This window comes from Heloderma suspectum, chromosome 1 (assembly GCF_057233095.1).
Source record: "Heloderma suspectum isolate Gila_16-S chromosome 1, 16-S_ref, whole genome shotgun sequence".
NCBI lineage: Eukaryota > Metazoa > Chordata > Lepidosauria > Squamata > Helodermatidae > Heloderma > Heloderma suspectum.
The window spans coordinates 71,955,206-71,981,258 of record NC_139458.1 but is presented as its reverse complement, the minus strand read 5'-3'; the positions used below and the strand labels follow the sequence as shown (position 1 = coordinate 71,981,258).

Here is a 26,053-nt window from a genome sequence, read left to right as displayed (position 1 = left end):
ACCTTGCAGGGTTGTTGTGATAAAAATGGAGGAGTAGAATCATGTATGCCAGCTTGGGTTCCTTCCTGCGAGGAAAAGGTGTGGTATAAATGTAACAAATTAACAAATTAATACACAACATTTGAAAGGCTGACACTGTACCAGGACTGCCTAACAGTTGAGTCTGGACCAAAACTATCATGTTTGGTGATGAAGTTCACAGTTATTCATATAGAGAGAGGCAAAGCTAAGCTAGGAGCTTGGAAGCAAATCCCATTGAACTCAATGGAACTTACTTCCAAATAAACATGATTTTTTTTCAGTCGTTCAGTCGTGTCCGACTCTTCGTGACCCCATGGACCATAGCACGCCAGGCCTTCCCGTCCTGCGCTCTCTCCCGCAGCGTGCTCAAGTTCATATTCATTGCATCGGTGATGCTATCTAGCCATCTCATCCTCTGCCGTCCCCTTCTCCTTTTGCCTTCAATCTTTCCCAGCATCAGGGTCTTTTCCAGAGAGTTTTCTCTTCGCATTAGGTGGCCAAAATATTGGAGCTTCAGCTTCAGTATCTGTCCTTCCAATGAGCAGTCAGGGTTGATTTCCTTTAGGATTGACTGATTTGACCTCCTTGCAGTCCAGGGGACTCATAAGAGTCTTCTCCAGCACCACAGTTCGAAAGCATCAATTCTTTGGCACTCAGCCTTCCTTATAGTCCAGCTCTCACAGCCATACGTTACTACTAGGAAAACCATAGCTTTGATTATACGAACCTTTGTCGGCAAGGTGATGTCTCTGCTTCTTACTCTGCTGTCTAGGTTTGCCATAGCTTTCCTCCCAAGGAGCAAACGTCTTTTAATTTCATGGCTACAGTCACTGTCTGCGGTGATCTTGGAGCCCAAGAAAATAAAATAAATAAACATGAGTAAGATTGGCCTTTTACAGTCATCTTATAACAGATGTGCTTGCTGGAAACAGAACTTGGTTGTCTGAATCCTCGCATAGCCACCACTGAATTATACAAAAGTTGATGCATGTTTATAAGCCAAAAACCAATGCTTCTGTCACCGTTTGTGCCCTACTGCAGATGAAGAGCCTGATCTGCCTACAAAGCCATATGAGATAAGGAGCCACATGTATGTCCCAGCTGGAAAACTTGCCAGTAAACTTCGGGGGGCCTTGACAGATCGCCTTTCTGTTGCCCAGTACCACAATTTTATGAAGGGATTTCAGCTGCATAACTACTACTTGGAGAATGAACATTTTCATAGATGGAAAGGTAAACGTGTCCATGCAGTTGTTGATTGAGTCCACTGTTCCACGTTAGAACAAATGTGTTGCATGTTCACGGATCTCTACCTGACAGCTTGAAGAGAAACCTTGAGACACAGCTGACATTTTTCTCCCTCTCTCATAATACTGAGACCTGGGGTCATCACATGAAGCTGCTTGGTAGGACATTCAGAACAGATAAACGGAAGTATTTCTTCACCCAGTGCATAAACTATGGAATTCACTACCACAAGACATAGTAATGGGCACCAATTTAAAAGGGAGTTGGACAAATTCCTGGAGGAGAAGGCTATCAATGGCTACTAGTCCTGATGGCTATATGCTACCTCTGTCAGAGGCAGTATGCCTATGTACACCAGATTCTGGGAATCATGGGTGGGAGGGTGCTGTTGCACTGATGTCCTGCTTGTGGGTTTTTCCCATGGGCAGCTGGTTGGCCACTGTGTGAAGAGAATGCTGGACTAGATGGACCCTTGGTCCGATCCAGCAGGGCTCTTCTTATAGTCTTATGACACTGTTGGGACCAGACTGACAAGTGATTTGGTATTAGGCAGCTTCCCATCTTTGTTTGGAGGATGAAAGTTGGTCTATAATGTATATGTCTAAAGGAAGATAAATTCTGGTTTGATGAACAAGCCTGTCCCCCAGATTTCAATCAGTTGTCAATGTCATGGATATTAGCCATGGATAATATTGTTCTCCAGACAGTTGTCTAATCACTTTTAAAGCCATCATAAAACAAATAGGGTTGTCAGAGGAATCCATCCAGGGGGTGAAGCTCAATGAGCTTTAGTCAGCTTGGCCCCCCAGACTTCGGCTCCCTTTCCCATGAGCTAGCTCACAAGCTCTACATCGACTCAGGCTAGATCACAGGTTTATGGGTTGTTATTTCAATTTGTAAAGCAATTTGTGCAAATTATGGCCACAGTCTGTGCAAATTATGACAAAAATTGTGTAAATTGTAGCTGCAATTTGTGCAATTTGCTTTTTACTCCCCAAACAAAACAAACAAAAAATTTCTGGATTTTGGGAACAAACCCCCAGCTCAGCTCGCAAATGCAGATCAAGTCGAGCCAGCTTTCTGGAATCCGTTGGGCCCAAAAAAGGACATCCCTGTGCACAGATGCCCTAGTCACTTAGTGTACAAATGGAGGGTATAGATTTCATGAATGATAATAAAGAGATGTTTGCTATTCTATAAACCAAAACATAAATGGAGCTTTACAAAGACAGCTACCATCAGTGTTTCCATCCCCCCTTTGGTGTGACTGAGCTTCCAAAAATATGCGGAGAGGAGAAATATAGCTATTCTTATCCCCCTCGAGTTCCAACACTGGGGCAATGCTTCTGTGCCAGCAAAAAGAAAGGCCTTTAAAGCTGCAATCCTATATACACTTTTGGGTGAGGAAAGCCCATTGAACACAATGGAGCTTAGCTCTGAATATGCATGCAGACGACTGGGCTGCTGGTACATATCTACAGCTTTTGCGTGCTATGGATATTGGAGGATTCTGTTTGTGGGGTGAAGCTCGATGGATTTTTTTCCGGTATGACCCTGTGGATTCTGTTCCATTTACTTCTGGTGGTGTTGAACCAATATGTGGATTTCTGGGGGGTTTTAATGGTTGCAATTTGTGCATTTCATAGAATCATAGAATAGTAGGGTTGGAAGGGGCCTATGAGACCTTCGAGTCCAACCCCCTGCTCAGTGCAGGAATCCAAGTCAGAGCATCCCTGACAGATGGCTGTCCAGCCTCATCTTGAACGCCTCCAGTGTGGGAGAGCCCACCACCTCCCTAGGTAATTGGGTCCATTGTCATATTGCTGTAACAGTCAGGAAGTTTTTCCTGATGTTCAGCCGGAATCTGGCTTCCTGTCCCTTGAGCCCATTATTCCATGTCCTGCACTCTGGAATCATCGAGAAGAGATCCTGGCCTTCCTCTCTGTGACAACCTTTCAAGTACTTGAAGAGCGCTATCGTATGTCCCCTCAGTCTTCTCTTCTCAAGGCTAAACATGCCCAGTTCTTTCAGTCTCTCTTCATAGGTCTTTCTTTCCAGTCCCCTGATCATCTTTGTTGCCCTCTTCTGAACCCTCTCCAGCTTGTCTACATCCTTCTTAAGGTGTGGTGCCCAGAACTGGACACAGTACTCCAGATGAGGCCTGACCAGTGCTGAGTAGAGGGGAACTAGTACTTCCCGGGATTTAGAAGCTATGCTTCTATTAATGCAGCCCAAAAGAGCATTGGCCTTTTTTGCAGCCACATCACATTGTTGGCTCATATTCAGCTTGAGATCTACAACAATTCCAAGATCCATCTCACTTGTAGTATTGTTGAGCCAAGTATTCCCCATCTTGTAACTATGCCTTTGGTTTCTTTTTCCTAGGCGCAGAACTTGGCATTTATCCCTATTAAATTCCATTCTGTTGTTTTCTGCCCAGCGCTCCAGGCTATCAAAATCAGTTTGAATTCTGTTTCTGTCTTCCAGGGTATTAGCTTGTTGTTCAGTCGTTCAGTTGTGTCCGACTCTTCGTGACCCCATGGACCATAGCACGCCAGGCCTTCCTGTCCTCCGCTCTCTCCCGCAGCGTGCTCAAGTTCATATTCATTGCATCGGTGATGCTATCTAGCCATCTTATCCTCTGCCGTCCCCTTCTCTTTTGCTTTCAGTCTTTCCCAGCATCAGGGTCTTTTCCAGAGAGTTTTCTCTTCGCATTAGGTGGCCAAAATATTGGAGCTTCAGCTTCAGTATCTGTCCTTCCAATGAGCACTCAGAGTTGATTTCCTTTAGGATTGACTGATTTGACCTCCTTGCAGTCCAGGGGACTCGTAAGAGTCTTCTCCAGCACCACAGTTCAAAAGCATCCATTCTTCGGCGCTCAGCCCTCCTTATAGTCCAGCTCTCACAGCCATACATTACTCCTGGGAAAACCATAGCTTTGATTATACGGACCTTTGTCGGCAAGGTGATGTCTCTGCTTCTTACTATACTGTCTAGGTTTGCCATAGCTTTCCTCCCAAGGAGCAAGCGTCTTTTAATTTCATGGCTACAGTCACCGTCTGCAGTGATCTTGGAGCCCAAGAAAATAAAATCTGTCACAGCTTCCATTTCTTCCCCTTCTATATGCCTGGAAGTGACGGGGCCAGATGCCATGATCTTAGTTATTTAATGTTGAGTTTCAAACCAGTTTTGCACTCTCCTCTTTCACCCTCAACAAGAGGCTCTTTAGATCCTCTTCGCTTTCTGCCATTAGGGTGGTATTGTCTGCATATCGGAGGTTGTTGATAATTCTCCCGGCAATCTTAATTCCAACCTGTGATTCATCCAACCCGGCGTTTCTCACGATGTACTCTGCATACAAGTTAAATAAGCAGGGTGACGATATGCAGCCTTGTCGTACCCCTTTCCCAATTTTGAACCACTCGGTTGTTCCATGTCTGGTTGTTACTGTTGCTTCTTGACCCTCGTACAGGTTTCTCAGGAGACAGGTAAGGTGGTCTGGTACTCCCATCACTTTACGAATTTTCCAGAGTTTGTTGTGATCCACACAATCAAAGGCTTTAGCGTAGTCAATGAAGCAGAAATAGACGTTTTTCTGGAATTCTCTTGCTTTCTCCATGATCCAGCGCATGTTGGCGATTTGATCTCTAGTTCCTCTGCCTCTTCGAAACCCAGCTTGTACTTCCGGTAGTACTCGGTTCACATACTGCTGTAGCCTAGCTTGTAGGATTTTGAGCATCACCTTGCTGGCATGTGAAATGAGCACAATTGTATGGTAGTTTCAACACTCTCTGGCATTGCCCTTCTTTGGCATTGGAATGTAAACTGACCTTTTCCAGTCTTGCGGCCACTGTTGAGTGTTCCAAATTTGTTGGCATATTGAGTGCAGCACTTTAACAGCATCATCTTTTAGGATTTTAAATAGCTCAGCTGGAATACTGTCATCTCCACTAGCTTTGTTGTTACTAATGCTTCCTAAGGCCCACTGGACTTCACTCTCGAGGATGTCCGGCTCAAGTTCAGTGACCGCGCTATCATGGCTATCACGGACATTCAGATCTTTCCTGTATAGTTCTTCTGTGTATTCTTTCCACCTCTTCTTAATCTCATCTGCATCTGTTAGGTCCCTGCCTTCTTTGTCCTTTATCATGCCCGTCTTTGCACAAAACGTTCCCTTGAGATCTCCAATTTTCTTGAAGAGATCTCTAGTCTTTCCCATTCTGTTGTTTTCCTCGATTTCTTTGAATTGTACATTTAGGAAGGCCTTCTTGTCTCTCCTTGCTATTCTCTGGAACTCTGCATTCAGTTGGATATATCTTCCCCTTTCTCCCTTGCTTTTCGCTTCCCTTCTTTCCTCAGCTACTTGTAAAGCCTCATCAGACAGCCACTTGCCTTTCTTGCCTTTCTTTTTCTTTGGGATGGATTGAGTTGCTGCCTCCTGAACAATGTTACAGACCTCCGTCCATAGTTCCTCAGGCACTCTGTCTATGAGATCTAATCTCTTAAATCTATTCATCACCTCCACTGTATATTCATAAGGGATATGATTGAGGTCATAGCTGAATGGTTTAGTGGTTTTCCCTACGTTCTTCAATTTAAGCCGAAATTTTGCAACAAGAAGCTCATGATCTGAGCCACAGTCAGCTCCAGGTCTTGTTTTGACTGACTGTATAGAGCTTCTCCATCTTTGGCTGCAAAGGACATAATCACTCTGATTTCGATATTGACCATCTGGTGATGTCCATGTGTAGAGTCGTCTCTTGTGCTGTTGGAAAAGAGTGTTTGCTATGATCAGCGTGTTCTCTTGGCAAAACTCTATTAGCCTTTGTCCTGCTTCATTTTGTACACCAAGGCCATGCCTGCCTGTTATCCCAGTGATTTCTTGACTTCCTACTTTAGCATTCCAATCCCCTATGATGAAGAGGACATCTTTTTTTGGTGTTAGTTCTAGAAGGTGTTGTAGGTCTTCATAGAACCAATCAACCTCAGCTTCTTCGGCATCAGTGGTTGGGGCATAGACTTGAATTCCTGTGAGGTTGAATGGTTTGCCTTGGATTCGTACTGAGATCATTCTATCATTTTTAAGATTGTACCCCAGTACTGCTTTTCCCACCCTTTTGTTGACTATGAGTGCTACTCCATTTCTTCTAAGGGATTCTTGCCCACAGTAGTAGATATGATGGTCACCTGAATTAAATTTGCCCATGCCTGTCCATTTTAGTTAGCTGATTCCCAAGATGTCGATGTTCAGTCTTGCCATCTCATGTTTGACCACCTCCAGCTTACCTTGATTCATTGATCTTACATTCTAGGTTCCTAAACAATATTGTTCTTTACAGCATCGGATTTTTCTTGTGATACATTCCATGGGGTTTTCTTGGCAAGAATACTAGAGTGGGTTGCCATTTCCTTCTCCAGTGGACCACATTTTGTCAGAACTCTCTGCCATGACCTGTCCGTCTTGGGTGGCCCTGCACAGCATAGCTTATGGCTTCACTGAGTTACGCAAGCCCCTTCGCCACAACAAGGCAGTGATCCATGAAGGGGAGGGTATTAGCTATCATGCCCAATTTTGTGTCATCTGCAAATTTGATCAGCATTCCCTGCACCTCCTCCTCCAAGTCATTAATAAAAATGTTGAAGAGCACTGTGCCCAGGACTGAGCCCTGCAGTACCTCGCTTGTTACCTCTCCCCAGTTTGAGAAGATCCCATTGATAAGCATTTTTTTGAGTCAGATTCTGTAGCCAACTGTGGATCCACCTGCTCGTTGTTTCATCTAGCCCACTTTGAGCTAGTTTGCTCATCAGGATATCCTGGGGCACTTTGTCGAAAGCTTTGCTGAAGTCGAGGTATATGATGTCTAGGGATGTCAGAGAATTTCGCCACGAATCATGGGGAGGCCGAAAGCCAGCGCATTTGACCCCCAAAATCGGTGGCAAAACAGTCTGCCACCCCCCCGGGACAGGACTTACCTTCGGTGAATCTTCCTGGCGGCGGCAGCGGCTCCGGTGGCCGGTCTTCCGACCGGCTGCCGTCGCTGCCATTTCCAAGTTAAAAAAAAAAAAAGTGATAGGCTACGTAAAGATTTACGTAGCCTATCACGGCTAAATTTTAAAAAACACCATGATAGGCTACGTAAATCTTTAAATCTTTACGTAAATCACGGCTGAGTAAAAAAAAAAACAGCACGTATGCAAATGTAGGGATGGACGAAAGTCCCTTACCTGATCCTGATGCTTGCTTCACGGTGGGGGGGAGGCGCTCTGTCCCTCCCCTTGAAATTCTGGCCAGGGGGGAGGCACCCCATCCCTCCCCGCCAAAATTCTGGCTGGGGGGGAGGTGCCCCGTCCCTCCCCGCCGAAATTCTGACCGGGGGGGAAGCACCCCGTCCCTCCGGCTGCGAATCTCGTCTCCTGCCGGGATGCAAATGGCGGCAGCCGTAGCCACCGCCATTTGTGTCCCTGCAGTCAGCCGTGATAGGCTACATAAATCTTTACGTAGCCTATCACGGCTGACTTTGAAAAAAAAAAAGCGTATACGCAAATGGCGGCACCCATGGGCGCCGCCATTTGTGTTCCTTATTTTGGCACGTGTAGTGTGCGTAAACATTTACGTAGACTACGGCGAATTTGCATTGCCCTTATTTTCTCCGTAGTCTACGTAAATGTTTACGCACACTACATGTGCCAAAATAAGGAACACAAATGGCGGCGCCCATGGGTGCCGCCATTTGCGTACGCGTTTTTTTTTTTTTTTCAAAGTCAGCCGTGATAGGCTACGTAAAGATTTACGTAGCCTATCATGGTGTTTTTTTAAAATCTAGCCGTGATAGGCTACGTAAATCTTTACGTAGCCTATCACGTTTGTTTGTTGTTGTTGTTTTTTACTTGGAAATGGCGGCGGTGGCAGCCAGTCGGAAGACCGGCCACCGCCACCGCCAAACTGCCGCCGGAGCCGCCGCCGCCGCCAGGGACATTCGAGCTAGGTAAGTCCCATCCCAGGGGTGGGGGGGGCAGACCATTTCTCCACTGATTTCGGGGGGCCGAATGCACTGGCATTCAGCCTCCCCGAGATTCGTGGAGAAATTCTCTGATATCCCTATGCAAATGGCGGCGCCCATGGGCGCCGCCATATGCATTCCTTATTTTGGCACATCTTAGTCTACGTAAACATTTATGTAGACTACAGCGAAAATAAGAGGAACGCAAATAGCGTAGACGCTACGCTATTTGCGTTCCCCCTATTTTCGCCATAGTCTACGTAAATGTTTACATAGACTAAGATGTGTCAAAATAAGGAACGCAAATGGCGGCGCCCATGGGCGCCGTCATTTGCGTACGCGCTTTTTTTTTAACTCAGCCATGATAGTCTACGTAAACATTTACGTAGCCTATCACGGCTGACTGCAGGGACGCAAACAGTGGCGGCTACGGCCACCACCATTTGCGGGCCCAGCCGGCCAGGATTCGGGGGTGGAGGGATGGAGTGCCTCCCCCCCGGCCAGAATTTCAGGGGAGAGGGACGGAGCACCTCCCCCCCGGCCAGAATTTCGGGGGGAGGGACAGAGCGCCTCCCCCCCGGCCAGAATTTTGGGGGGAGGGACGGAGCACCTCCCCCCCACCACAAATCAAGTTTTGTTAAAGGTAAGTGACTTTCGTACATCCCTAAATTGATGTCCACAGCATTCCCACAGTCCACAAGGGAGGTTACTTGATCAAAAAATGAGATCAGATTCATCTGGCAGGATTTGTTCTTGACAAATCCATGTTGGCTTTGAGTAATCACTGCATTGTTTTCAAGGTGCTTACAGACTAGGGATGGCGGAGAATTTCTCCCCGAAACTTCGGGGGGCCGAGAGCCAACGTGTTCGGCCCCCCGAACAAGTTTCGGGGAGAAATCCTCCGCACCCCCCCGCACCCCCCCCCGGGACGGGATTTACCTTTGCCGAATGTCCCTCCTGGCGGCGGGTCCGGCCAGTGGTTCGGCAGCTGTTCGTGCGGGGTGGGAGCAGCAGCCGGTCTTTCGACCGGCTGCCGCCGCCGCCATTCCAAGAAAAGGAAAAAAAACAAACGCCCTCGTGATAGGCTACGTGACGATTAATGTAGCCTATCACGGCTAGATTTGCAAAGTCAGCCGTGATAGGCTACGTAAATCGTCACGTAGCCTGTCACGGGGGCGTTTTTTGTTTTTTTTTAAACTTTCGAGTTCGCGGCCGGGTGAGGCGGGAAGCCTCCTCCCCGGCCTGAATTTCGGCCGGGGCGAGGCGGGAAGCCTCCCCCCGGCCTGAATTTCGGCCGGGGCGAGGTGGGAAGCCTACCCCCCCGGCCTGAACTTCGCGAACAAGCTTCGGCGAAAGGTAAGGGACTTTCGTCCACCCCTATTACAGACTGATTGCTTTATCATCTGCTCCAGAATTTTCCCAGGGACTGATGTCAGACTGACTGGTCTGTAGTTCCCAGGTTCCTCCTTTTTACCCTTTTTGAAGATAGGGACAACATTAGCCCTCCTCCAGTCATCTGGCACTTCCCCCGTCCTCCATGATTTCTCAAAGAGAATAGACAGCAATTCTGAGAGTTCTTCTGCCAGTTCCTTTATGACTCTAGGATGCAGTTCATCTGGCCCTGGAGATTTGAACTCATTCAACATAATTAGGTGTTCCTTGACCATATGCCTATCAATCTCGAGCTGCAATCCTGCCCCTTCAGCCTGTACTTCGCCTTTGCCAGGGGGATCATAGACCCTCTTTAGGGAGAAGACTGAGCCAAAGTAAGAACTGAGCACTTCTGCCCTTTTGTCATCTGTAATTATGCCATCCTTATTTAATAGTTGAACCACCATTTCTCTCATCTGTCTTTTACTATGCATGTTTCTGAAGAAAGCCTTTGTGTTGCTTTTAGCATCTCTCGCTAACCTCAGCTTGTTCTCAGCTTTGGCCTTCCTGACACCATCCCTGCAATTCTGTGCTACCTGCCTGTACTCTTCCTTTGTTGCTTGTCCTCCCTTCCACTTCCTATATGTGTCCTTTTTTTGTTTTCAGTTAATCTCTTAGCTTTTTGTGAAGCCACATTGGCTTCTTCTGTTGTCATCCACCTTTTTTTCTTATTGGAATTGTTTGTAATCGTGCCTTTAGAATTTCCTTTTTTAAAAACTCCCACCTGGACTCCTTTTCTCATTAGAGTCGCTCGCCATGGAACCTTACTTATCATTGTTCTGAGTTTATCAAAATTGGCTTTCCTAAAATCCAGGGTACGCATTTGGCTACACTCGGCTTTTGCTTCCTTTTGAACCAAGAACTCAAGTAGAACATGGTCATTTTCCCCCAGAGTTCCTGGAACTGCTACTTTATCCACTAAGTAATCTCTGTTGGTTACGATCAAGTCAAGGATAGCCAACCCTGTCGTTCCTTCCTCTACTTTCTGTAGGAGGAAGTTATCTGCAACACAAGTCAGGAATTTCTTGGAGGGGCCATGTTTTGCAGAATTTGTCTCCCAACAAATATTGGGGAAATTGAAGTCCCCCATTACTACTACATCATGCTACCTTGAAACATTGGCTATTTGCTTTTTAAGAGTTTCATCCTCATCTTCTCCTGGATTAGGTGGCCGGTAGTAGACCACCAGGTTTCTTTTATTCTTTGCTGCATTTATTTTAACCCAGATGCTCTCGATGGGGCTACCAAGGTCATCCTCCTGTATTTCTGTGCAGAGATATGTATTTTTAACATATAGTGCAACCCCACCTCCCTTTCTGTTCCTGCTGTTCTTTTTGAACAAGTTATATCCTTCAATTGCTGTAGTCCAGTCAGGACAGTCATCCCACCAAGTTTCAGTTACACCTATGAAGTCATAATTTCCCTCCTGTATTAAGAATTCAAGTTTGTTCTGTTTGTTTCCCACACTGTGGGCATTAGTATATAGACATCGAAGACCATGTGCTTCATAGTCTGGCTTTCTTTCTTCATGTTTGTGAAGACAATTATTGGATGCTATTAGAGCTGTTCTCTCCGTTGTGGTGCGTGAGCCTTCGTCCATTGTTATCCCCAATTTTACAGCTCCCTTCCCCGTAGGATTCAGTGTAAAGGCCTCCTGATTAGGGATGGGGGAGAATTTCTCCCCGAAACTTTGGGGGGCCGAGTGCCAACGTGTTCGGCCCCCCGAAGTAGTTTTGGGGAGAAATTCTCCGCCCCCCGCACCCCGCACCCCCCCGGAACGGGACTTACCTTTCCCGAATGTCCCTCCTAGGAGTGCACGAAAGCCACTTACCTGGTCTCGCAGCTTGCTTTGCGGTGGGGGGGAGGTGCTTCGCTGCTCCCCCCCAAGTTCAGGCCGGGGGGGGAGGCTTCCCGCCTCGCCCAGCCGAAATTCAGGCCGGGGGGGGAGGCTTCCCGCCTCGCCCGGCCGAAATTCAGTCCGGGGAGGAGGCGCCTCGCCTCGCCCAGCCGCGAAATAAAAAGTTTTTTTAAAAAAACACCCCCGTGATAGGCTACGTGATGATTAACGTAGCCTATCATGGCTAGATCTGCAAAGTCAGCTGTGATAGGCTACGTAAATCGTCATGTAGCCTATCACGGGTGACTTTAAAAAAAAAAAAGCACGTACGGATAATGGCGGCCCCCATAGGGAGCCGCCATTCGCGTTCCTTATTTGGTCGCCATAGTCTACGTAAAGATTTACGTAGACTACAGCAACCAAATAAGGAACGCGAATGGCGGCTCCCTATGGGGGCCGCCATTATCCGTACGCGCTTTTTTTTTTTAAAGTCACCCGTGATAGGCTACATGACGATTTACGTAGCCTATCATGGCTGACTTTGCAGATCTAGCTGTGATAGGCTACGTGACGATTAACGTAGCCTATCATGGGGGCGTGGTTTTTTTTTTACTTTTTATTTCGCGGCCGGGCGAGGCGAGACGCCTCCTCCCCGGCCTGAATTTCGGCCGGGCGAGGCGGGAAGCCTCCCCCCTGGCCTGAATTTCGGCTGGGCGAGGAGGGAAGCCTCCCCCCCCGGCCTGAACTTGGGGGGGAGCAGCGAAGCACCTCCCCCCCACCGCGAAGCAAGCTGCGAGACCAGGTAAGTGGCTTTTGTGCACCCCTACTCCTGATGAAGTTCTTCATGCTGTGGCCAAACACATTCTTCCCAGCCTTTGTGAGGTGCAACCTGTAGCTTGCCAACAATCCATCTTCCAGGAAGTACAGCCCATGGTCCCAGAATCCAAATCTCTCTTGTCGGCACCACCTTCGTAGCCAGTCATTCACCCAGAGTATTTTTCTTTCCCTTTCTATCCCTCTTCTAACTACTGGAAGGATGGATGAGGAAACTATCTGGGCCCCAAAGTTCTTGAGTTTCCTTCCCAAAGCTTCAAAGTCTGAAGTGATGTCTTCGTAGCTCCGCTAGGCGGTATCATTTGTTCCCACATGGATGAGAAGAAAGGGATACCTGTCAGTGGGCTTTATGAGCGTGGGCACCCCTTCAGTCACATCTCTAATCCTTCCTCCTGGGAGACAGCATACTTGGCGAGTCAACGGGTCTTCATGACATACTTGGGTCTTGATCCTACGCAGCAAGGAGTCTCCCACTACTACTACTCTTCTCTTCTTGTTGTTGTAGGCCTGCGCTTCATCGCCTCTGCTTGACTGACCTTCAGCCTCTTGCTCGCTCTCATGCAGGTTCCCCTGTAATTCTTCCTCTGCAGGCTGTCCTCCAGTCTCATCCTCAAGTACCTGGAAGCGGTTCCATAGCTCCACTGCCTCCACTGGTGCAGAGTGGCTTCTAGTTCTTCTGCTCCTAACTGTCACCCCTTTCCAAAGAGTATCTTCTACTGCATTTTTCCTCACCTCAGCATTTTCCTCTTCTGCCTCAGCTTGCTGTTGCTCTTCTAGCTTCTAGGGGTATACGGAACTCACCTTCAAGTCTGCAGGTGGGGGTCCATGAGGGGGAGGCGATCCATTCCTCCCCCCAGAATCCTGCCTGGCTGGCTCCGCTCCACGGCAAGTCTGCGGAGCCGCCAGCTGGGTCCGTCCACTGCTACCCTGCCTGTCTTCGGACACAAATGGCATCCGACATAGCGGACGCCATTTGCGTCCCTGCCGTTTGCTGTGATAGGCTACATAAATCTTTACGTAGCCTATCACAGCAAAGAGCAGAGATGCAAATGGCACCCGCTATGCCATTTGCATCCCTGCCTTTTGCCATGATAGGCTACGTAAAGATTTATGTAGCCTATCACGGCAAACGGCAGGGACGCAAATGGCGTCTGCTACACTGGATGCCATTTGCGTCCAAAGACAGGCGGGAGCAGACAGGACAGGCAGCAGTGAACGGATAGCAGAAGGTAGGATCCGGCCCCACGCGGATTCCCCCGGGTGGCGGAGGTTAGTCTTTCATTCTGCTATGGACTCCAGGGGGCTGGATTCTTAGTTGGGGTGTATGAAACCCCACTTACCTGGCTCCACTGGGGTCCGCAGGTGGGGGGAGACATTCTGGTCCTTCCCCTGGAATCCTGCCTGGCTGGCTCCACTCTGCAGCCAGTCCACTGAGCTGCCAGCCAGGCCAATCCGCAGCAGGGCCTCCACCTGCTGCCGGGCTGCTGCGGACGCAAATGGCGTCCTGCGTAGGGGACGCCATTTGCGTCCCTACGCTAGCCCGTGATAGGCTACGTAAATATATATGTAGCCTATCACGGGCTAGTGTAGGGACGCAAATGGTGGCTGCTACGACGGCTGCCATTTGCGGCTGCAGCAGCCCAGCAGCAGCCGGAGCCGCTGCCGCCGCTTCATCCGCCACCGCCGCTGCCATATCCACCACTGTCAGCGTGGACACTGACCCCATAGAATCCTAGAGTAGTTCTGATTCTGAGGAAGAGGAGTCGCTCCTGGGAGAGGAGCGCGCTCCTCTTTCCCAGGGCCAACAGCTGACGGAGATTCCTCCCACCAGCATCCCTAGCTTAGATAGCAGTCCTGGGAGTGACAGAGCGTGGGAAGCAGATTTGATGGACATGCGACGCCGACGCAGAGAGCGGCGCCAAATGGAGTGTGTGGAAAGGAGGCGTAGTGCCCGGTTGGCGCGCAAACAACGGCTGCGCCCAGAGGATCCAAGGGAAAAGGGGAGGGACTCTCCCTAGCCTATAAGTTCAGGGTCTGCCAGTGATTCCCTTGCAAACAGGGACCAACTGTTCCAACTTAGGGCATAGGTACTCTGCTGCTCATATCTAGTTGCTAACGGTAGAGTTGCTAAGTTGTAAAAGAGGAATAAAGCTTTCAAAAGAATCCCTTTGTCTGTGTCTGGACTTGGCTACAGGATTAGATTGAGAGAGGCCTCCAAGGAGCCCTTGACAACCACCAGGTAGGTCTGTCCTGGGGGGATTCCGTGGGGTGGCGGGGAGGCCGTTCTGCCATGGACTCCGGGGGGCCGGATTCTAAAGAATCTGGCCTCACTGGATTCCATGGCGGAATTCTCTGACATCCCTAATTCTTAGAATCCAGCCTCATTGGAGTCCGTGGCAGAATTCTCCGCCTTTCCTGCTAGCTTCTGTTTTTCACTTTGCTGCTGTAGTTCCACCATTCTGTCCAAGAACTCTTCATGTTCTCTTATTCCCTGGAGGGTCTACACTCGCTGCTCCAGTCCTCTTACTTTTTCTTCCAGCAGTGTGATCAACTTGCACTTGTTGCACATGTTGGCCATGTTGTTCTCAGGCAAGAAAACAAACATTGCACACACCTTGCAGGTCACCACCACTGGAGAGTCTTGTCCTTCCATAGTCTCTTTTCCCTTTTTGTGTCTAGCTTTCTGATTGTTCTAGAGTAGACTGTGCTTGGTCCTCTACTCACTGGAGGTTAAAAACAGAGTCCTACTCTTTGCCTTTGTCTCCTTTGTCTCCTCTTCCATTGCAACTCCCCTGGCCAACTCCTGTTTGCTCTCCCTGTTCACTCGCTCTGATCGCTCACTCTCTGGGAGCTTGCTTGCTTCTATAGTCCCTAGACCAGCTGGAGCAGCTTCCTCTGCTCTGCTCAGTGAAGAGGTGGGAAACAGCCTCTCCCTGTGTTCTGACATTGCCGCAAATTGTAATTTGCGCACTTTAAAATGTTTTAATTTGGGGGGATCTTGAAATGTGCACAAATGTTGTCATATTTTTTTTTACATTTTAGAATTTCTGCTTTTGCACAACTGCACATGAACGCAGCTCTGCCTGTCTGCTATGTAGCCCTGCAGAGGCATATTCCCCTCTTGTCAATATCCTTGTCAGTTTCATCCTCGCCACACATTACTTCATTTAGCCCAGCAGAGCCATATTCCATACTTGACAATTTCATGCCCCCCCCCTCAGCCCCCTTCCTTTGCTCAGGAAGCCCGGCTGCAGTTACTGCAATTGGGAGCTGGGGAAACAGGGCCAAGGCAACATCTGTGTTGAAAGTGCTTGCTTGAGACTCAGGCAGTTAAGCAATGGAGGTGGGAACCGTGGGATGCTCCCAAATCATGTCAGTTCAACACTTCAAACCATCACTTGTTTTCTGATGACAAAATTATATTTCATTTCCAGCTACTACATTGGATTACTCTCCCAATCAACTAACGGAACATGAAGACCACTTGGGACTGGTGGATGCTGGTTTCTTCATCAATACAAGTTGCCCACCACTTTTAAGGACAGAGAGGAAAGTAGACGTCATTGTGCATTTCAGTTACAGCTCAGGCTCACAGACACAGGTAATAAGTTTATTACTGTTTGTTTTTCTTCAGCAATAAATGTTCATATGGATGTAAATAGGGATGTACGAAAGTCACTTACCTTTTCAACGGGGTGATTCGTGGGGGGGGGAGGTGCTCCACACCTCCCCCTGAAATCCTGATCTGGCCGGCTCTGCTCCATGGAGATTCTGCGGAGCCACCGGCCGGGGCCGCCAGCAGCCGGACATCCAGCCGCTGGGCAGCCTTCCGGAAAAAAACCCCACATATGCAAATGGCGGCAGCTACGGTAGCCACCATTTGCGTTTCGTTTTTTTTTTTGCTGTTTTAGCCTACGTAAATATTTATGTAAGCTATTACGGCGAAAAAAGGGGAACACAAATAGCATAGTGGGCGCCATTTGCGTTCCTTTTTTCCCCGCTGTTTTAGCCTACGTAAATATTTACGTAGGCTAAAACAGGGCGGGGCGGAAGGAACGCAAATGGCAGCCACCGTAGCCGCTGCCATTTGCGTACGCAGTTTTTTGTTGTTGTTGTTGTTTTTGCTTGTTGTGATAGGCTACGTAAGTATTTTACATAGCCTATCATGGCAAAGGCAGCTATGCAAATGGCGTGGTGGCTGCCATTTGAGTTCACAGCAGCCGGCCGAGAGACCAGTTGCCGCTGCTGCCGGAGCCGCCGGAGCTGCCACCGGAGCCGCCACCACCAGAACATCCACCCCAGGTAAGCTTTTGTCCTGGGGGGGATTCTGAGGGGGGCGGGGGGTGGGAGGCCGTTGCGCCACGGGTTTCGGGGGGCCAAATGCCAGTGCATTCAGTCTCACTGAGAACCGTTGAAGAATTCTCCGCCATCCCTAATAAATCTGTCAAGCTCAATCACATTCAGGTTCTCATTTTTCCACTGCTAGACTCATTCTGTCCAGTTCTGCATAGGGTTGGCGGAGAATTTCTCCCCGAAACTTCGGCGGGCCGAGCGCCAACGTGTTCAGCCCCCTGAACAAGTTTCGGGGAGAAATTCTCCGCACCCCCCCCCCGGGACGGGACTTACCTTTCCCGAATGTCCCTCCCGGCGGCGGGTCCCGGCGGCGGTTTGTCGGGTCTTCGTCAGGGGCGGGGGTGGCAGCCGATCTTTCGACCGGCCGCCGCCGCCGCCATTCCAATAAAACTAAAAAAAAAAACCCGCCCCCGTGATAGGCTACGTGACGATTAACGTAGCCTATCATGGCTAGATTTGCAAAGTCAGCCATGATAGGCTACGTAAATCATCACGTAGCCTATCACGGGTGACTTTAAAAAAAAAAAAAAAGCATGTACGGCTAATGGCGGCCCCCATAGGGAGCCGCCATTCGCGTTCCTTATTTGGTCGCTGTAGTCTACGTAAAGATTACGTAGACTACGGCGAAAATAAAGGCAACGCTATTTGCGTTGCCCTTATTTTCGCCGTAGTCTACGTAAAGATTGACGTAGACTACAGCGACCAAATAAGGAACGCGAATGGCGGCTCCCTATGGGGGCCGCCATTTGCGTACGTGCTTTTTTTTTTTAAGTCACCCGTGATAGGCTACATGACGATTTACGTAGCCTATCACGGCTGACTTTGCAGATCTAGCCGTGATAGGCTACGTTAATCGTCACGTAGCCTATCACGGGGGCGTGTGTTTTTTTTAACTTTTTAGTTCGCGGCCGGGCGAGGCGAGGCGCCTCCTCCCCGGCCTGAATTTCGGCCGGGCGAGGCAGGAAGCCCCCCCCCCCCGGCCTGAACTTTGGGGGGAGAGCAGCGAAGCACCTCCCCCCCACCGCAAAAAGCTGCGAGACCAGGTAAGTGACTTTTGTGCACCCCTAGTTCTGCATCAGATTGCAGGCTTTTTATCTCCAGGACAGACACGTATTTTTGTGTGCATTTTTCTAATGTATTCATTTTTGTCCTAAAGCATGATTTTGCCCATTTTTCAATGCACGTTTCTCAAATTAGTGCATGTTTTCAAGGTCCACATTCAGGTCCACATTCGACTCTGGGAGGTTGGAGGTGCAAATTGGGTAATCTCCCATAAAATTGTGAAGCCAACAAATTTCTCACCCACCCTTATGTGTTTTTAACATTGCAGAAGCTATATACTTTATGTTCCCAGGGCATAACAAAACTGAATGGTACTTATTGAGAAAAACCTTTAGTAAATTGTGCCCAGAGTCAACTCTCTCATTAATTTATGATAATATTGCTACCTATCAATATGATATCTCTATAAAGTATAAAAGCACTTCATCCCAAGTGAAGCATTTTGAGGTCCCATTATTTGTAGGGATCTACGAAAGCCACTTACCTTTCCACGATTATGTTGATGGGGGGGGGGAGGCGTTCCATCCCTCCCCCCGGAATCCTCAACGGGGGGTGAGGCGATCCGTTCCTCCCCCCCCCAAATCCTCCACGGCTGGCTGTGCTCCACGGCAGCTCTGCAGAGCAGCCGGCCAGGGCCAGGCCAGAGCCGTCCGCTGCCAGATTTCCGGCCACGGAGGGCTCTGGGTAAAAAAAAAAAAAAAAAAAATGCATACGCAAATGGCGGCGGCTAAGGCTGCCGCCATTTGCCTTCCTTATTTTTGGCCGTCGTAGTCTACGTAAATATTTATGTAGACTATGACGGCGGAAATAAAGGGGAATGCAAATAGCGTAGCGGGCACTATTTGCGTCCCTTTTTGATTCACTGTTTTAGCCTATGTAAATATTTACGTAGGCTAAAACAGCGAATCAAAAAGGGACGCAAATAGCACCCGCTACGCTATTTGCATTCCCCTTTATTTCCGCCGTCATAGTCTACGTAAATATTTACATAGACTAAGATGGCCAAAAATAAGGAACGCAAATGGCGGTGGCCATAGCCACTGCCATTTAAGTACGCATTTTTTGTTTTGTTTTTTTACCCAGCCATGATAGGCTACGTAAATCGTTACACAGCCTATCACGTCTTGTAAAAAAAAAACAACAACAACAAGACTGCAAATGGCGGCGGTGGCAGCCAGTCGAAAGACCAGCTGCCACCACCGCCGGAGCTGCTGCTGCCCGGAACATCCGCCCCAGGTAAGTCTTGTCCCGGGGGGGATCCGCGGGGGGGCGGGGGGGTGGCAGGCCGTTCCGCCACAGATTTCGGGGGGCCAAATGCACTGACATTCGGCCTCACTGAGATCCGTGGCGGAATTCTCTGCCATCCTTAATTATTTGCATGTGCTTCAGTAAGTCGATCTTGCCCACATCTTTTTCTTGTATTAAAAGAAAAGATTGAGTAGAGACATACGTTTGCCACAAAGAGATACCATACTTAGAAGATGAAAACAGTAGGGCTGTGCATGGACCCCCTGATCTGACTTGGAGGCTGCTTTGGGACTTCTGAGGAGGACCCAATTCGCTTCGGGCTGATTTGGGGGGGGGGTCCTGACCCGATTTGGCCTATGGAGCTGAAGAGAGATTCAGACATTTGAATCCCTCTTCCCCCTGCCCAACACGCCACCCAGCCCCGAGCTCCTTACATGGGCCTTAGGCCGCCAGCCATCTTGTTCCAGGGGAAGCCGCCACCACTGCTGGGGGAGCCACTGCCGCGGCCAGCTCCTAGGCCCCCTGAACACATGCCAGCCGCTGTCTTGTTGTTCTGGGGGATGGGGGGAGCCATTTTTAAAATGGCGACTCCATGTATTTCCGGAGCACTGAGACGGCTGCTGGTGCGTGTCCATAGGACCCAGGGAAGGAGCTGGGGGCTGGGCAATGGCAGTGGCAGCGGCATGGCGACTGGGCTTCCGGATCATACCAAAGCGCTTCGGAGCAACCCAGTTTGCTTCAGGCTGCTTCGTGCCCCTTCTGCCTCACCTTGGAGGTGGCTCAAAGTGGCCCAAACCACCCCACTTCGACTCGGAGCTTGGGCTTCATGCCAAAGCAATGCACAGCCCTAGAAAACAGGACAAATGAGTGAATACTAATGTATGTCATCTAATAACGAGCAAACAGTGCAAGTTCTCTGCAAATTTATCTGAAGATTGATGCCTCCCTCTGGCTCAAATGTTGTTTGTAACTTTAGTAGTTCCTGGAACTTGTATTAAAATAAGATCATAGTAAACTTTACATAGCATATTTTCAGTCAGTTACCAGGCCCATCTCTTATTACTTTTAAAAAAATTTGTAGTCAGAATCCAAAGTGCTACTTCAAGAGATTATGGGAATGATTCAGTAGTGTTCAGCCGCTCATGCTATTTACATTGTGCTAGTGAAAGCCAACCCTGCACAACTTCAATAGCACTTGCCAGTGTGATGGGTTTCCTGGGAAGTCCATCATGCTAGCAAGCACTATTGACATTGTATAGGTGTTGGTTCCCACTACTGCAATGTAAACTAGTCGATGGACACTATTGGATCCTTCCCTATGAGGGCTGGGCCATGCCAGAGGGGCTTTTGACTATGTCCTTTGAATAACAGATCCTCACGCCATATCACAAACTTCGAAACAAAAGTTTGCCACATGGCATGGGTGGCTGCTGCTTGACAAACATAAATTCAAAGCACCCATGGGCACATGGAACTAGGGACCAACTTGAAGATGATACATTGAACATGTGTACATGTTTTTGTTTTGAATAACATTCTTTTCTTTTGAGTCCAATCAGGCTCAAGACAAAAATTATAATATAAAATAACTGTTTTGGTGAAAGTAAGATGATGGCAATTCCTGTCACTCACACATGCATTTAAGCGTACTCATAATGTGCTGTAAGTCATGAATTCCCAAGTTCAGACAATATTAATTTATATGACTACGTACAAAATTATTTCTCTTATTAACTACTAATTCTAATATTTATGTTTCAAGAGATACATCATATGACTATTCTTTTCAACAACACTCTCAAACTCCTGCATATAATTTCTTCTGATCCCTGGGTCTCTAAATCTGAGGTTTTCCCATACATTTTCTAGTACCATCTGATGGGTCTTTTAAAGCAAAGCAACATTAATTGCTGGGTTTCCAAATGGTTTGCTCTCAGTTCTCAGAGAATCTCTGATTTTAACTTCCATGTGAATGTAGCCTCTAGAACAAGCTTGCAAGTACTACATACAGCAAGGCATCCCGTTCCCAAATGTTGTTCTTGAGGACGAAGACAAGAAACAACTGAAGGAATGCTACTACTTCAACCAATCAGAGATCCCTGGTTGTCCAATCCTGATTTTCTTCCCGTTGGTGAATGATACCTTCCGATATTATAGAGCACCTGGTAAGTTACTGACATCCAAACAGTTGGCTACAGCTTACCTGGAGACTACAGCTTTATGTCTCATTTGACAAGTTCTCATTTGTTTAAGTCCTGCTTGCTGGTTCCAGTTCAGCTAACTCATGGATTACAGAAAGCTGATGTTTCAGGCGGTGTGTCTCTGCTTGCAGGCTGTAAGCTGTGTTTACTTCTCAATGCTTACTGTAGATCAGGGGTGGGCAACATGCAAGGTGAGTCATTCTCTGTTTCCCTGCAAAATCAAGTTCCCATCAGCCCACCAAAAGTTGTTAGCAGTGAAGGCTGGTGGCTTCAATGTCAGTGGGGCAGTGAATCCGCTCTGGGTTTGAATCAGAACCAGACAGAACTCTAAAGAAGCTATCCAAGGTGCTGAACCACATTGGATAGCTCCTCTAGAGTTCTTACTGGTTCTGACCAAACCCCAGAGTGGATTCACTGTCCCATGACATCAAAGCCACCAGCCTCCACTGGCTATTTGGCAGGCTGGCAGGGACCTGCCTCTGCTGGGAAACAGGTATGCAAGAATGGCTCTCCTTGTTTGCCCAGTTCTCCAGCAGAACCAAGAATGCTAGGAAAGAGAGTGTGTGAGGCAAGTCATTCCCGTGCATCTTGTTTCCAGCAGGATTTGAATATTTAACCTCATGACCATCCCAACTACCTGGATCAAGATTGCTCGTTAAAGCCTCCCCCTCCCCCTTTCCCAGCAATCTGGATCAGGGTGTATGTATGTGTGTGTGTGTGTGCGTGCGTGTGTGTGTGTGTACAAATGTAATGCTAGGCTGTCCTGAGATGACAACGCTTAGCCCTGGCTCACACGACACAATAAGCCACGAAAAGTTATCACCATGGTTTGTTTCAGGGTAAGTTGTTCTGACATCCAAACTCAGAGCAATTTTTTCATCATGGGTTGTTTTCCATGAACAAACCATGCTGAGAACCCATGGCTTGTTGTTGAGCTATTCAGGGTGGCTTGTTTTCAGGGTAGCTTGTCGTGACCTCTGAAGCTTGCACGGTGATTACATCATGGGTTGTTCGGAATGGCTGGATTGCTGCCTGGCAAGAATAGCGAAAACCCTGCAGCTCCTGACAATCTCACTAGTACCATCGCCATCCTCCCTTGTCAATTCCCTTGTCAGGACCACCCTGTACTCCTAAAAATTGAGGAGAAAGGATACCAGAGAGTGTCCTGAGCATGTTCTCAACCTTGATGATGGTGGTGATGATGATGATAATGATGTCCTGCACCAGCGGGCATGTTCAAAAGTCTGCCGCTATGAAATTTGCATAATTCCCCCCTCCGCCTTACTGCTGTGCCTTGAAATTTGTGTATCTTTACCAGTCCTCATCACTGCTCTGTAGCCCATATGTATGACAGCTAACAATGGAGACCAGTGGAGGGAAGTGACAAGTATGAAAGGGGGTGGGGAGCCAAAAGCAGCTGGCAACTGCAGGAGAAGGAGCTTTTCAGGCAGGTGTAACACTTTCCTTGACTTCAGTAGTATGTGAAGCAGTCTTTTTTTTTTTTTAAGGTGTTTGCTCGCAAGGCAAGCACAGAAGTGGAGTATGACATTGACAAGGACAGTGACAAGAGGGGGATATCTGTATATGGCTAAATAGGGAACAGGCGGCCTTGCATTCCTGCTCACTTGTGCAAGACCCCAAATAGATTTTTTTTTAAAGTTTGCAGACACATTACCACATTCATAAAGGCTCAGAAAAGTATATGTTTTGGTGATCTGATGCACAAGGAGGGAGTTTCCCTCATGAGCCAGCAACCCCAGTGGACCAGCTGGAGAAAGGGTGCTGAGTCTGACATATGGAATGATGAAACAAGAATTTTTGCTGCAAAATCACCAGGGATACATGACAGGAGCAGGTGGAAGGACTAAGGGGAAATAACCCATGGCAAGCATCAGTGCATCCAATTGTCTGTCGGAAGTAATGTGGGTTATCAAGAGAACAACAAACCCATGGTGGCTTATCTTCAGGGTGGCTTAACGTGATGTGTAAACTTGCCCTTAGATTCATTTAAGCTTCATATTTGTTCATATGTTCAAGGGGTCAATCAAAAGTTGAAGGGTGGTGAGCAAGAGGTAAGAGCCTTGGGTACTATGACTAGACTTATGCAGCTCCTGCATAAATTTCTCCTAAAATTTCTCCATAAATTTCTCCTAAAATCCAGAGAGCTTCGGCTATTGGGCGGTATAGAAATGAAATAAATTAAATAAATAAATAAATAAAATGAAGTGTTGAGGTGAATTTTGAGGTCCCTGCTCCAAGAAGCATTAAAAAAATTAAAAGGGGAAAATAAAGTGTCAATAAGATTAGCAAGATTTTACATATCACTCTTCCTGACTGGCCACCCCCAGTGGCAATTAGATCTAGTGCTGCCTAGCAACACTGTTCCTGGAAGTGGAGGTAGGGGCTTTTCTGCACAAGGCTTTAACCTGCACCTTTACTGAGGCTTCTACTTCTGGATTCATTGCAGGATTAAGATCGGCTCCTTTACACATGTTTTTTTTTCCAGGGTTTTTTTTCCAGGGGGTTTCTTTCTCTGCTTTCCTATATGTTCCATTACACAGCTACTAGGTGGTGCTGTGGTATAGCAGAATTGCATGATTACATGAGCAGTTACATGAGCAATTGTGCAAGTGCATGAGCAATTACTATAACACCATTCAGAAAAGATACCACACTCTCCTCGTTAGGGAAAATATGCGATAATGGTTGCAAAGCACATGCGAGGCCCTGGAGGAGGATGACGTCATGTAAAGGACCCGCAAACCACCATGAGTGAGCAATCACAAGCACACAATAAAAACCTGGTGTAGAAAGACTCTATGTCTTCCTGTGCTTTCTGCAGACCCCTGCGGAAAAGGACAGAAGCAGAAGTGACAGGAATACCAAAGAATTGTGGAAGGACTTTGAGAAGCTGCCTTATCAGGTTTTCCGGTCATAGGAGCTCTGCAAGTGCATTCAGCTGAATGTGCTTACAGAGCCCTTTACAGACCTTTGTGTTCAACGTGTGAAGGTCTACCTGCCAGTTAGGCATATAGGGAAGATGAGGGCAGAGCTTATGTATGCGCCCATGTGCCCCAGCCCACTTTAACCCTTCACCCAAGGAGGCAAATGCCTGCATAGGGTTATCATGTTCCTTCGCTGTCTCTCTTGACCTCCCCACACCCAAGTGATGAATTAATGGCTTTGTACTGAATTGTTATGATCTGTTGTATGCAATGGGGGGGGGGAATGAGTATAACTTTAAAATAAAGAAAAGCACATCTCTGTGGTAACAGCCATTGAATGGCAGCTTCTGAATCTTGACTGTGTAATGCTCTAAAGCCATTGCCTCCTGTGTTGAGCTTTAAGTGTGGGCAAAATAAGGTTGTGTAACCAGGTGCAAGATAAAACATTAGATTTAGAAAGAATAACAGCACCCCACACAAAATCCTGAATGAACTCATGAGAGCAGCCTTCTCCAACTTGGTGTCCTCCAGCTGCATTGGACTACAACTCCTAGCATGCCCCACCCAGCAGGTTGGGGAAGGCCACACTAGGGAAATACTGATGCTTTCCCCACCCCACCCCCAAAGTAAGCCAAAACCAACCACCTGCTGTGTCTTTATTCTAGGTGAGAAACGCTGTTGCGATGAGATGGCTGCAGGAAATGTCGATGTTTCCACTGGCCAGACCCCATACTCCACTTTCTGCCTTACCTACAGTGATGAGAATTTTGACAAACTGGTGAACCTGAGTGAATACAACATCCTGAATAACCAGCACTTGATTTTCCAGGCGTTGCATGCAGCTGTGGAACGGAAAAGGCAACAGTGCTGCAAGAATTAATCCCCTTCCTATGTGCCCGTATAGATTGGCCGGGGCTTTTTTTTCAATCCCCAGAACACTTGGGGTAGGCAGAGGACAGAGTATTGATGATCCACAATGTATGGTTAAATTGAAAGCCTCCGTGGGATCAGTTTCATCTCTCTTATAATGACTGTTTCATGTTTCATCAGGGGCACCATTTCAGATTTCACTAGGTGGGTGGGAGGATTTAGTAGGAGGGGGCAAGGTTCACTGTAAGCTGCGAAGGCCCAGTCTTGGGTATATTTAATACTAAATTGCCAAAAAAAAAAAAAGCGGTGGATTTTAAGAGCATATGTCTTGCCTACTTTTTATAAGAACTATACCAGAATGATTAACGCAGATCAAAAAGTCACGCGGGTCGAACATGCACACACAAACACACACATTTTTAAGGCAAAGCAATAGTGCATGGGTTTAATTTTTTCTAATGATAGTGATCCATAGATACCGTGCTTTGACCTGATATATGGGTACCCCTGAGGAATACTGAAATGTATAGAGTGTGGTGAGAATGTGATTGTCCCTTCCCTTCTTAAATGGTGCCCCTGTGTATCACAAAGCTTCTGTGACACAAATTAAGAGCAATCCTAGGATGTCTGTGTGACTCTTATATTGTGGTCCATGCATGCACAAGCGCCAGGACAGGTAGGAATAGGGGAGATGCCACGCAGGATTTAAAGATAAGAATGAAGACAATGTTCACTGAATGAAGCAAATCACAGATTCAGGCTAGAGGCATCTCAGATGTGAAATCATTCTCAGTTTAAAATGAGGTTAAAGCGGTGGGGGGAGGACCTTTGCAAAAACAGTGGGCACGGTCAAGTTAATCATTTCATAATCCTTGTTGCTTTTCACAGAGTGCACTAAGCAAATGGTTAAAATCTCTGCCTTCCAAACTGAGGGACTCAAAAGTGCTTAACTTCCCCTGATTAGTGTCCTATACTAGTGACTAAGCGGTGGAATTTGTTGTA

At 47.7% G+C, this 26,053-nt stretch overlaps 1 protein-coding gene across 1 annotated transcript in view; it reads left to right on the top strand.

Moving 5' to 3' along the window:
- LOC146357386 (cytosolic phospholipase A2 epsilon-like) overlaps positions 1 to 25,372 on the top strand; it is a 62,563-nt gene extending 37,191 nt beyond the window's left edge. Inside the window, exons 16-19 of the mRNA XM_084827489.1 lie at positions 1,063 to 1,254; positions 15,807 to 15,973; positions 21,014 to 21,200; positions 24,847 to 25,372. Of these exons, the coding sequence (XP_084683615.1) occupies positions 1,063 to 1,254; positions 15,807 to 15,973; positions 21,014 to 21,200; positions 24,847 to 25,061 (761 nt within the window). The 3' untranslated portion in view covers positions 25,062 to 25,372. The remainder of the gene's footprint in view (positions 1 to 1,062; positions 1,255 to 15,806; positions 15,974 to 21,013; positions 21,201 to 24,846) is intronic.
- The last annotated feature ends 681 nt before the right edge of the window (positions 25,373 to 26,053 follow it).